The 13461-nt window shown below is 34.3% G+C and overlaps 1 protein-coding gene across 4 annotated transcripts in view; it reads right to left on the reverse strand.

The window, feature by feature from the left end:
- Window positions 1-13461, reverse strand: part of ADGRB3 (adhesion G protein-coupled receptor B3) — a 737861-nt gene that overhangs the window by 397932 nt on the left and 326468 nt on the right. For 3 of the 4 annotated variants that reach the window (XM_005552615.5, XM_074037708.1, XM_015449250.4), the window contains 2 exons: window positions 11801-11902; window positions 11324-11430 (listed from right to left, as the gene is read on the reverse strand). In XM_005552615.5, coding sequence (XP_005552672.1) covers window positions 11324-11430; window positions 11801-11902 — 209 coding nt within the window. Of the gene's footprint in view, window positions 1-11319; window positions 11431-11800; window positions 11903-13461 lie in introns of those variants that run through there. The other variant, XM_074037709.1, reaches the window with a different exon arrangement.

Genomic DNA, 13461 nt, shown 5'->3' on the forward strand with positions numbered 1-13461 from the left:
AGATCAAGTCTGAAAATAAAATCATTGTCTGGAGACAATATGATAGGGCAGATTTAGTCCAGAATTTCACTGCATAAATCATATATGTATCACACAGAACTCAGAATTGTGGGTTGAACAGCATTTGGCCAAAAGTGCTTTGCATATCCCAGTTTCTTGTCTGAGGAATCTCTGAAGTAAGAGATTGGACGGCATGGATTTGAGAACTGTAAATTATTGTTATGGGAATAAACTGAGCCATGGAGAAAACTGAGTCTGGTATTTACTGTGCATATTTTCCTGTAAAACCTGAAGCTTCCAAAAGAATGAGAGCATAGTAAATTTGCCTACCCAATATAAACAATGGATAGCTTTAATTTCAGAGTTTTTGGCTAGAATTTGACAAAACTGCAATCCTGAGCAAAGGACATATGTAGGTGAGACTTCTTGTCTAAACATCAAACAAATCTAGATGTTCTCATAAATATTTTGAGCCAGCAGATGGAACTAGAGCATGCTCTATGAGCTTAAAACAGTATAGTGGCCACAAACTGGCGCCCAAGCTTTTAGGAACCTCCCCCAATCTGAAGCAGAGCACTAAGTAACATGATGTTTCTCTATGGGTTTCTCAATTCTATTTCCATTACTTGACTTTTCTGGTTCTAGGGATTGTATATCAGTCAGAACAGGATAGATTATGCTGTGCTAACTACTTCAAAATCTCAGTACCTGAAAGCAACAAAGGAATATTTATCACACTGCATATGCAACCCACATCATCAGGGAGGCTCTGTTTATTATAGTCCTTCAAGGGCTTGAGATGATGGAGGATAAAAGACCTTGCAATGGCAATGAATGACACTCTCAGGCCTGACACGGCAATAGTCACCTCCATGCACAACCAATTGACCAGAACTAGCCACACAGGTACCTAACATCAAGGGGGTGAGGAAGTACAATCCTCCCATATGCCCAGAAAAGGAAAATCAGGTATCATCTAATATGATATGTTTTGTGATGGTATAATGCTAACTAATTGTCATTTTACTTCTTTGCCTCTCTCTAGTGCCAGTGGATTCATTCATCAAAATATCAACGCTGGATAAAACCTACCACAGTGCTTCTCAAACTTTAATGTGCAGTGAATTACAAAGAGCACTTTTCAAAGTTGCTGATTCTGATAAAGTAGGTCTGGGGAAGAGTCTGAGATGCTACATTTCTAACAAGCTCTCAGGTGCTGCTGATACCTCTGGTCCTCAGAAAACCTTCTGAATAGCAAGCCTTTAACAAATGCCTTCCCTGCACCTGCATTCAAGTAGCTCAACTTTGTTGCAGAAAAATCATAACCAAACTGACAGCTATACTCTAAATTCTGTATTTCAGACTTCAGGTTGTATGCAATGCAGCCTGCTAATCCTATTATATTTCTCTAATGGGCTTATTTTCAACCTTCTGGAAATTACTGTTTTATACCTTTTCATCTCTCTTGAAAAGACACACGTTTCCTCCTAAATCCTCACTCTTAGCTAATGATCCTGCCTCATACTAAATGGAGAAAAAAGAATCCATCAGATGAAAACCCCATAATCTCTCCCACACAAAACCCACTAAGCTCTTTTCACTGTATTCATCTTTCCCATCTGCTTTCCTCTGGTTATAATGGAGAAAGTATCTTTTCTCCTACCAAAGTCAATTTTTTGACATTTGCTATGGCTAACATTTCTTTTTGCCTTGTTGGGTATTCTTGAATTGTTCATGTTTCTCTTCTAAATTTTTACTGGATAATTTCTTTTAACATATAAAAATGTTATAATATTTCTCATTTAAAACAAAACAAAATAATATGAAACCCTTTTTTTGCCTTACATATCCTCCTAACTACTACCCTATTCTTCTGCTCTGATTCATTATCAAAATTTAGAAAGGGATGAATACACAACCTTTTTTACTTCCTAATCTCCTGTTCTTTGTGTTGATGACTTCCAAAATTATTTCCTGTCCAGAAATTAGAATCTGAGTTTCCGACTCCCATACCCAATTACATTCTCCAGATTTAATAGAAACAACCTTTGACAACCCCCAACCTCATCTGTCCCAAATTATTCCTCGTGGTCCTGCCTTCCCTGCCTCAGAAAAATGACATTATAACCAGCCAAATGTGATTACTAACCTTAATAAAGGACACCATCATCTCTCGTCTGGATTACTGCAGCAGGTTTCAAAGCTTCCAGTCCTGCCACCCTATGGTCTATCCCCCATAGAAACCTCATATGACCCTCTTTAATTAGATTTAATCAAACCATCCCTCTTCTCAATGCATTGCCATTGCACTTATTATTAAATCCAAACTCCTAGCAAAGGCCTTAAGGCACAGCTCTCCAGCCTCATCTCATGATACTCTCTTTCTGCTTACTACCTCTGGCCAGTAGATCTTTTTGCTTTCTTAAAGACCTCAAGGTATTTCCGAATGTCATTTTCACTACATGGAATGTGCTGTCATTTCCTGACATAGTCATTCTCTCCACCCTTTACACGTTCATCTCATGCATTCATCTCATCTTTCAGGTCACAGTATTAAATGTTATTTCTAAGAAGAAATAGAGAGACCTCACTGTTTGTTTGTTTGTTTTTTATCTGAAATCATTTCCAAACATTATTCTGTATGTTGGCACCCTGCTAATTTCCTTTAACATATAAAAATTTGAAGTTATTTTTAATCTCATCTCCTGTCTATTTATATTTATATTGAATTTATTGTGTATTACATTCAAGTTGCTTCCCCAGGTCCTTTAGCTCTACTTGGCACATAGTTAAAGGTCGATGATTATTTGTATAATGAATTAATGGGTAGATGAATGGACAAATGATTGAATAACACAGTATAGTTTCTTTTGTAATTTTTTTCCCATTGGTATTAGTCTGAATATACTTCTCTATATAATTATATTCGATTACCATTACACTATACAATTATATATACTATATATATATATATATATATAAAATATACTATACAATTATATTCCAGCCTATAAATAAGTTTCACTTCAAAAAGTTTCAGACGAGATCGGGCCCACTCAGTGTTCGTATGGCCGTAGACACTTCAAAAAGTTTCAATGCCTAAAACTGACTCTAACATTTATCCTCCAAGTCACACTAAAAGCATACTTTGGGAGAAGCTTAACACTCTCCTTGGCTTTTGTTGATATAATCAGTAATAAGTTATAAGGTTAAAAATAGAAAAAATAGTATATCTATTAGAGATATTTCATATATATACATATATGTATGTATATCTATATGTATGTATATCTATACTATAGTATATCTAGATATACTAAAAAATAGTATATCTATTAGATATATTTCTCATATATACATATATGAAATGTACATATGAAATATACATATATGTATATATATGAAATATCTCTAATATACTATTTTTTCTATTTTTAACCTTATAACTTATTACTGATTATATCAACAAAAGCCAAGGAGAGTTTGTATATGTATATGTTTGTATATTTATGTATATGTACATGAGATATATATATATATCTCATAGGCTTCCTTAAAATTTCAAAGGGAACACAATCATATGTGACTAAAGATTATTTTTCTTTTTTATAATACAATTTAAATCTACTGGTTTGGGATAATGTCTCATTTATGTAAGACTAGTGTTTTTTGTCATTGCAACTAGAAAAACTCACATAAATTACAAAAATGACACTTCCAAGGACATCAGAGAGCTATGTAAGTAGTGAGAATGAGATGAACTAAATTGCCAGAAAGTAGAGATCTTTTCTGAGGTAAGCCAAATATGTCATTCATTTTTTTTCTCTCTTGTGAAAGTTTGTTAATTCTGGGTAAGAACTGAGGGTCAAGCATGGGTCAGGCAGATTACCTCTGGGGTAGAAAGAGAAATTAATGTAATTTGGTTGGCCAGAGATGGAAAAATACAGTGAAAATTTCAGGGGCCCTAAAAATCCTGCTCAGATTTTTTTATTTTTCCCCCCTCAAGAGACATTCGCTGAGCTTTTGAGCTGTGTAAAAAGCTGAGGAGATAGGATGAAAAATTATTAAATGCAGAACTGCAATTTTCCCTTTCCTTTAAGAGCTTTGGGAACTAAGGGAAGAGTCCAGAGTTAAGCACCCAGTTGGCCTCACCCTCAAGACAGTTGACAGATTTGAAGTTGCTTGGGCAGAAAGTTAGAACGTGGAAGTAGCAACTACTGAAGGCTGAGCTGAATCTCCCTCGGTCTCTCAGAGCTGACAGGATGGGCACATGTAGGCTCTAGAAACATCATGGAGAAAGGCAGCCTAAGCAGATGTAGTCTTATTAAAAGTGCAAAATAGCCCTGACCCAGATCAATTTCTGATTGAATTAAAGTATCAACTCCTCATTGTATTTGAATAGCTAAGGAAAGGAAGGATATTTTCTGGGATATATTAGCCAGTATGATTTGAAGACCATATGTTTATTTTATGCAATGTCTGACATTCAATAAAATATTACTGGATATGAAAAGTGGCCAGGAGATACGACAGACAAAAAGCAAAGCAAAGTAGACTCACAGATTATGCAGATGTTACAGTTATAAATGTACTTTGGGAGGCTGAGGCAGGCGGATCACGAGGTCAGGAGTTCCAGACCAGCCTGGCCAACATGATGAAACCCCATTTCTACTTAAAATACAAAAATTAGCTGGACGTGGTGGTGGGTGCCTGTAATCCCAGCTACTCAGGAGGCTGAGGCAGGAGAATCGCTTGAACCCTGGAGGCAGAGGTTGCAGTGAGCCGAGATCACAGCATTGTGCTCCAGCCTGGGTAACACAGCGAAACTCTGTCTAAAATAAATAAATAAATAAATTACAAAATAGACATTGTCCATTCTTTGGAGAGTCCCAAAAGTGTTCCGATATTAAAAACAGAAACAAAGTGTATTCTAGACTAGGAGTCAGTAAACTATAGCCTGCAGGCCAAATCCAACCCATTGCCTGTTTTTGTATAAAGTTTTGCTGAAACACAGCCATGCCCATTTGTTTATTTATTGTCTGTAGCTGTGCTCTTGTACTACAAAGCAGAGTTGAATAGCTGCAACAGAAGCCATATGGCATGTAAAGTCTAAAATATTGACTATCTTGTTCTTATAGAAACAGTTCACCAGCCCTGTTCTAGTCTTATAATACAATACATAAAGTTACTACAATTGAAAGCTTTCTTACAGGCATAATGGAAAACTCATTAGGAATCTGTGAAATAGGTTGTAAACTCTGACATATGAATCGCTTAGAAAAGAAAGATTTAAATAACACCTCCCTTCCAAGTTTGTTTGTTTCCCATCAGTGTCAATAAATGTTAGCTATTATTATTTGCTGAAAACACAGGGAACACATAATTTTATTCAGGACCACATGTTAAAAACTCCATAACTGTGGAGCTGAACTCAGATCTCAAAACTCTAACAGGTGGTTTCAAATAAAATAAAGAGGCTTCTGCCCATTTTAGAGAAAGCAATGTCCTTTAATTTTCCTTGTTATTGTTGGGTTCTGCAATGATTGTTTGAATTCCTAAATGAGTACTCACAACATTTTGGAGTGTGGCGACAATAATTAAAAGGCAGTCAATGCTATGTCTTGAGTATTAAGAACAAAGTTGTCCACGTGATTTCATGAGAGGACTATGTAGTTAGAAATACATGTATATGGATGCAAAATCAATGTAATAATTAGTAATAATAATAACTCACAGTTACCGAATGTGTACTACGGTCTGGTAACAATCCTGTTCAATTTGTCTGGAGTGACTTCCTTATTGATTCAGGGTTAAGAACTTCCACGTGATTATAATGTTGTCAGGATTAAGAACTACTGATTTAGGTGCTCCCGGCTTTCCATTACTTGCCATGTTCCTGCCTTATTTTATCACATAGAACTTGCAGAACAGGTAACTCCTGTCTCGCAGGCTTACTCACCCTCACCTAATTGGTTAATACTTGAAAATTAAAACCATCTGCTAGTTCCTATGACCAGCTGAACCTCGGCATTCATTTATTGGTTTCTTAATTGCTCATTAAAGAAACAGTGAGACTAGCATGCTTTTTAGCTCAATACATACTTGTTGTAAACAAGACCTATGATGGTATTGTTTTGTTTTCTTCCCCCAAATAAGCTGCAGTAATAAAATGTGTTATTGTCTTTTAGGCAATGTGCTGAGCATTTGTGCAATGAGATGGTGACCAAAAAAGTGTGATATGTGAGGAGTTTTGTTGCATTAACTTGAGAAAAAAGGAAAGCAAATATTCACCTTTCTGTCTCTTTCTCTCTCTTTGTCTCAGTTTCTTTATCTCTCTTGGTCTCTCTGTCTCTCTTGGTCTCTCTGTCTCTCTGTAGTTCCAGCTATCTGTTCTAATAAACTACCCATAAGAGTAGAGGAAAACAAGAGGAATAAAGTCCTTAAACAGGATTCAAGCTCTTTAATATCTGTAAAATATGTTAGGTAAAGATGACTAAATAATCACTCCAACATTTGTATTTGTTTGTTTAATGAAGATTTGAATCATAGAAACAGAGTTTTAAGGAATAATAACCTAACACGGGACATTTATACCGAATTCTTCATATTTTCCTATGGAAGAGCTTCCATTAGAGTAGTATCTTTAGCCTTTCTCCATCTTCATCACTCACTCATCTCCAGGGAAGGAGGAGTGATATACCTGTCCAATACATTTAGGAGAAAGCATTGGTATGCTTGGACCACCCCCCTTTGCTTTAGATTTGTCTACCTACAGGGGCATACATTCTGCCAGTTACACACAGCTTGTCTCCCCAGGTGTCTATTTGTATGTATGTAAAAGAGAGGAAGAGGAGGAAGAGGAAAAAAGAGAGAGAGAAAGAGAATGTCGCCTGTGATTGTTCGCATACACCAAAGACAAAATAAGTCTATTTGTTCAAGTGTAGGCTGGCCCACTGGACCACAATATTTAGCCATGTTCTCCAAATAGCTTTATAAGTAATAAGAAACGATATTGTTAACTTATTTGACACCTGTGCCTATTTTTCAAGAGTTTTGCAATTATGTTTGCTTTGTCTGGTATACAATTCAAAACATACTCCACAGTATGAAATGAAACATTAACATATTAAAAATTTAAAATTTCCAAGAATCTCACTACATTTAGCACTTTGTTCTTATATTCTCAATTTTATTTATTTGGGTATGTGTAGTTGTGTCTTGTCTTTTAAAAAACAACAACAAACATATTGACATCATTATGCAATGGCTGAATAATTTCATAAAGTGATTTCATCAATCACTACACATTTCTAGATATTTCGGGGCTAGAAAAATTGCACATGAAGGCTAATACTCGTTACTTTCATGTGGTTAATATGCATAAACATTAAGTCTGGTGTATCACCTTCTCAGAACTCTCCAGCTACCAGTATCCTTCTACGGATAAGAAAAGTAGCAAAGTCATACTTTACTCAAAAATCTATGAAATATTTATTAATAGTATACGCTTAGTATTGTGTTAGGAACTATAGCAATGGAGGTTTGCAAAAAAAGAAAAAAAAGGTTCTTGACCTCAAATAATTCAAACCAAATGTCCAACATGACAGATTAGTGATTTTATATCTTAAACTTATTAATGGCCCTTTTGCTTACCTCATCTGATTTATAATTGAGAGTTCATAGAACATACACAACTAATGTTTATTAATGATAAAATTTCATTTCAAATTTAGGTGATTGCTATATATTTATAAAGTAGGTATACACATATATTGTAATCTATGTTTCAAATAGTTGGAAAACATAGATCTACCTATTTTTAATATTTTTCTACAGTAGATTATAATTAATTATTATTGAATGAAATTTTTGAATATAGAGGGGTAAGACAATGAAATCTCTTAAGGATTAAATGTTGAAATGATAAACTACTAAAAGAGAAAAAAGCATAGTCTCCAAACTAACTTAAGAATTTGAGGAAGTCTCAAATGTTCTATATCACAAATACTATCTAGTTTTGCTACTTAGACAAAGCATGACTTAGCAAAACCTCAGAATGAGTAAGACTATGCAGAAACGTTGATCTCATTTCTGTTTCCAATTGAGTATGCAGAGTATGGATGATGAGGCTGATGTGTGACATAAGCATTATTTAAAGTATAGATTCATTCATCCTATACTTTACTGAACATGTGAAAAGATCATGCTCTTTTCTTGTGTATGCATACATACACAAGCCCTAGATTTGTGTATGTATGCATGTATAAATGTGTGTGTATATTTCATACATGTATTTGAGCATAATTCATATGCCAAAATATATGCAACGTCTATCTTCTCTCTATCTATCTATGTAACTATCAACTATCTATCTATCTATCTACTTACCTATCCAACCATCTGTCCATATCTAATTTATCTATACCTTTCTACAGGTACAGCTCAAATTAACAATATGTTGAGTTCTATAATTGTATTCTTATTGAAACAATTCTTTAAACTCAAAATCAATTTTCTGTACCCAGAAATATTAATGCCCATTGTTACACAACTCTTTCACAATGGTATGATTATTTCATATATCTCATTTGTTCCATTCCAAAACTTCCACAGGTGCTAAGATGATGGAACCAATTCCATTTTGTAAATAGCAAGATAAGACTTGAGTGTGATCATGTGACTTTTCCTAAGAACATGTACGCAGAAAATACTGCTCTCGGCAATAGAGTGTAGGACAGATGATTTCATATCAAAAGTCGAAAAGATTAAATGGCCTAAAGAAAAGAGATTAGGTTTTGAAACAATTGTGCCTAGGGCATACCTTTCACTCTTTACCTCACTGAAGTGGACTGCTCCCCTACAGATATTCAGTTTCTTTTTATGTAAACTGCAGCATGGACACCCATCTTGCAGATTCTTGTGAGGACTGGGATTCATTTATGAAAGTTTCCAGCCAAGTGCCTGGCACTACGTAGGAGCCGAATAAACAGAGGCAGCTTTTTACTATACAAGATCATGCACCTGATAATTGCAACCAAGTCAACAAGGGCATATTCATATCTGCTGTCAATTATTGACTGAATAATTTCAACAGGATTCACACTTTGAGAGTTCATTTCTTCTATTTCACTGAGTGTATCTATCTCATCCATCATCAGATGGCCTGCACTCAAGAATGAAACCTCATTTAAATATTGCAGTACAAAACAGTACATTTGGAAAGTGAAAATTTTCTGCAACAAAAGTGATACTATTCATTCTTAGCAAATTTGTAAAGATTGCTCTATTATTTACTTAATCCATGCAATTATTCCCATTCATCACCATGACTAAACAAGAACTGAATATGGATATAATTAAAGTAAACAAAGTCTAGTGACTAAAATTAGAAAAAAATCCATTAAAATTTAATCTATATGTTTTCACTTATACCTAATTTTGAAATATAATGGTCTGAGTTATTGAAAGCTATTAATAAAAGAAGCTTTATATTTCATATTCTTAAATTTTATATTATGAAACTAAGCTATATGTTATATTATCTCACATATATATTTTTGTCTCTAAATATAAACAAAAATGACTATAAAAAATACATGTGTATATTTATATATCTGCATATAATATATAAATATAAAACCTTATTTATATTTCTATTTTTACATTTATATCAATATAATACATATTATATGATATATAAATATAAAACTTTGTATGATAAATATGTAAAAATAATTATGTATTTTTCTATATTATAAGTATATATAGAAATTAGCCAAGTAATCATCAATTACTGCTATACACATATCTGTAGCAATGGCCCTTGAACAACACAGGTTTGAACTGTGCAGTCCACTTATGTGCAGATTTTGTACTGCCTGTGCCACTCCTGAGCCTGCAAGACCAACCCCTCCTCTTTCTCCTTCTCAGCCTAAAGATAACGAGGATGAAGACTTTTATGATAATCTACTTCCACTATTCAAGCAAATATATCTTCTTTATGATTTTCTTAATAACATTTTCTTTTCTTTAGCTTACTTTATTGTAAAAATACAGTACAAAATATATGTAACATATGAAATATGTGTTAATAAACTGTTTTTGTTATCAGTGAGCCTTCCTTACTGGTCAAGAACAGGCTATTAGTAAATTTGAAGGGAGTCAAAAGTTACATACAGATTTTCGACTGCCCTGGCGGTTGGTGCCCCTAACTGCCACATTATTTAAGGGTCAACTGTATATAGCTATACATAAGTATATATAATGACAGAAATAATGCTCTAGAGAGTTAAATAATGATAAATTTAACTCCAAGTTTCGTAAGTAAACATGCTGTGCAGAATTTGACTTTCAGATTTTAAAAAATGCATTTCTTTGGTTTTCTGATAATGAAACAAATACTCATTCTATTAGTTGATAGGGGTTGTTACTGTATAAGCTATTTCTTCATCCACAAGAATACTCTTTAGGATTCTTAAAAAAGTTTTGTATATTTTTGAGTGACAGTAAGAACCGTAAAAGAAAACATACGCACAACAAAACATAAAGGCATTTGAGTAAACATCACTCCTGCCAAGATTCAACTTCCCAGTTGGCTCATGTTCATATTTTGTTCTACACCCCACAGTGTTTACTCATGTATGAAGACCCTCTTGCCTGTCAGTATGAAATGACAACAGTCTGCAGTAATGACAATGACTTGTACTTGTAAAATACTAGGCAAAATGTAACTGTGCTCAAAATATTCATGCATCATACTCTGTGAATAAGTCAATGATATGTGGGAAAAGAAGAGCTATTTTCGGAAAATTTGGCCCATGTAATCTTTTGGGAGTAATTAAGTTTCTCTGGTGCAATAACACTGTCATTTATTTTAATGTCTTAATCTCAAACTGCAGTGAACAATTTGATAGCTAAGTGACATAGCTTTACTATTGTTCAACTACTGAAAATTTAAATAATTTAATTTTAAAATGTATGATATTTTAAAATAAATATTTAACGCAGACTTAAGCCAATCACAATGCATATGTTTAATTTTTATAGGTAAAACTGAATAACAGATTTTGCTCAGGCCTTTACCCCACTAGACAAGGGATTCTTTCATTTAAACAGCAGGATCCATAAAAACCCATGTCCTAGGAACAAAACAATTTAGCACCGACTTATAAAAATTAGCTTTCTATCACATGGCTTTCTCCTTCAGGCATTTCTTTCTTAGAGATGTTACTGATTTGATTGTACAGCAGAAGGTTAAATTCTCACACCATGATCATTAGCAAAAAATAAACAGAGCAAGTACTAAAGCTGGCTTTGCACCTACTGAATGCTGCAAGTGTCTGTACTCATTTGATATGCATCTTGCAAAGCTCGGCTGTTCCCAGAAGGCCACTCCATGAAGACTGAGAGAGCAGCGTCTGCTAGTGGTGCCTGCGTGTCACAAAGAACAGAGAGAAGCTTTATAATAGGGATGCTTGAAGGCATCACACATAGTTGGGAATCAGGCTAAAAATTAAGTTTGTACTTTTTTTCTTTAAAAAACATGCACATGAAATTGATATTTTGATTATTTCTTATAATGCATATTAGTCACACTGAGAAACAATTACACTAGCAATATTTTCTACATCTTTTCATTGGCTTCATTTATGAAGCACTTCACCAAAATTGTTTCATTATTTGCTTATCGGACAGACTTATTTATGGATATAAGACAAAAACATGACTTCATAAACCAACACCGCACGCTGTTCTTGGATGGGGATTATCATTAGGGTCGGGGTGGATCATCCTACTGTACCTGTGGCATTCAGGGGACATTGATTGAATGCCAAGTCGCCTGCTGGAGTCCTTTTCCACACCATCGACATCAGATAATCCTCAGGGCATATTTCATAAGGTGCTGCAATTTTAAACAAAGGGACTTGAAGGTCAGTAGTGTTTAAAAAATTTTGGCAAGAAACAATTTTCAAAGGCACCTCTCTAACTGCAGAGCTCCTTAGTTTTCCTTTTTTTTTTTCTTTTTTAAGAGATGGGGTCTCACTCTGTTGCCCAGACTGGAGTGCACTGGCATAATCCTAGCTCACTGTGTAGCCTCAAACGACTGGGCTCAAGCCATCCTCCCTCCTGAGCCTCTTGAGTAACTAGGACTACAGGCATGTGTTGCCACATCTGGTTGATTTTTTCTTTTAATTCTACGTAGAGACAGGGTCTCCTTACGCTGCCAGGCTCACCTTGAGCTTCTCCCAAAGTGCTCGGATTATAGAAGTGAGCCACCATGCACGTCCTCTTTCATTTTCTTTAATGTATGTTGTTTACTGAAATGTTAGTGGCATAAACATAGACAAAAACCCATCAGATTTCCTTTTTGTATCTACAAAATATTTACAGAATTGTAATTTCTTTTTAAACTGCTTACTGTGCAGACTATTTATAGAGGTCATTTGGATTTGCCTACAAGTTGAACATATTCAGGCATATCAATATTTATAATATTTCAGGATGTTACACAAAAAAGTGACTTCCAACACATCAAAAGGCATATTAAAATTATTAACTCTTAAATGTCAAAAATAAGCATAAAGAGTAAAAATATATAACTTTTTACTTCTTCAACTAAAAGCAATGATAGCAGTAAAAATATATCAATTTAATCTTTTTGTCATATTATATTCAAAATCTCAATTTAATTATTGAACAAGAAAATTAAAAATAACATCAAAAATGACAAATGTATAACTGAAATATAATGAAATGCAAAATAGTAGTGAAAGAATGATGTCTATCTATATTGTGTTAAAAGCGACATCTTGCTCCCATATGAAAGAATATTAGTCCCTTCTCTAGACACACACAATGTTGTGCTTTTTATACAACGTTGCCACTTACACGTTCATATATCAGTCTTCACTATTTGCTAGGGATCTCGTTTAGGTCTACTCTCCTCTGGATCACTTGTACCTAACGGTGTGTTTGCCGCATGAAGTTGCTCAAAATTGAATAAATAAATAAATGAATATATGCTTTATAAATACCTTGATAAATAAGTGAGGATCTTAAAATACTAAGTACATAAATAAATACAGGAGTGTGATTTCCTGAGAGAAACATCTTCTTTGCCGAATAATATAATATTTAATCCATGATAATCATTGTTCTACTGATGCCAATTCCACTCCAGAATTTACGAACTCATTAAATTACCTTATAGTTACTAGTAGGGAGAAGATGCAAGTTGACAAATTAAATCTTGAAATAATATTTTAAAAAATAATTACCCAAGATAAGATGAATGGTTTGAACCCATGGGGATTACAAAGCTGAGAGTGTCACTGAAGATCACCTATTCCATCTCCTTCCTTTTTACAGATGAAGGCACCAAGCCCCAAAAAGAGGCAGCTTGTCTAAGGTGACAGAGCTGGTGGAGGTGTCAGCAGGACTGGATCCTAGAATCCACACTCC

Source organism: Macaca fascicularis, chromosome 4 (assembly GCF_037993035.2).
Source record: "Macaca fascicularis isolate 582-1 chromosome 4, T2T-MFA8v1.1".
NCBI lineage: Eukaryota > Metazoa > Chordata > Mammalia > Primates > Cercopithecidae > Macaca > Macaca fascicularis.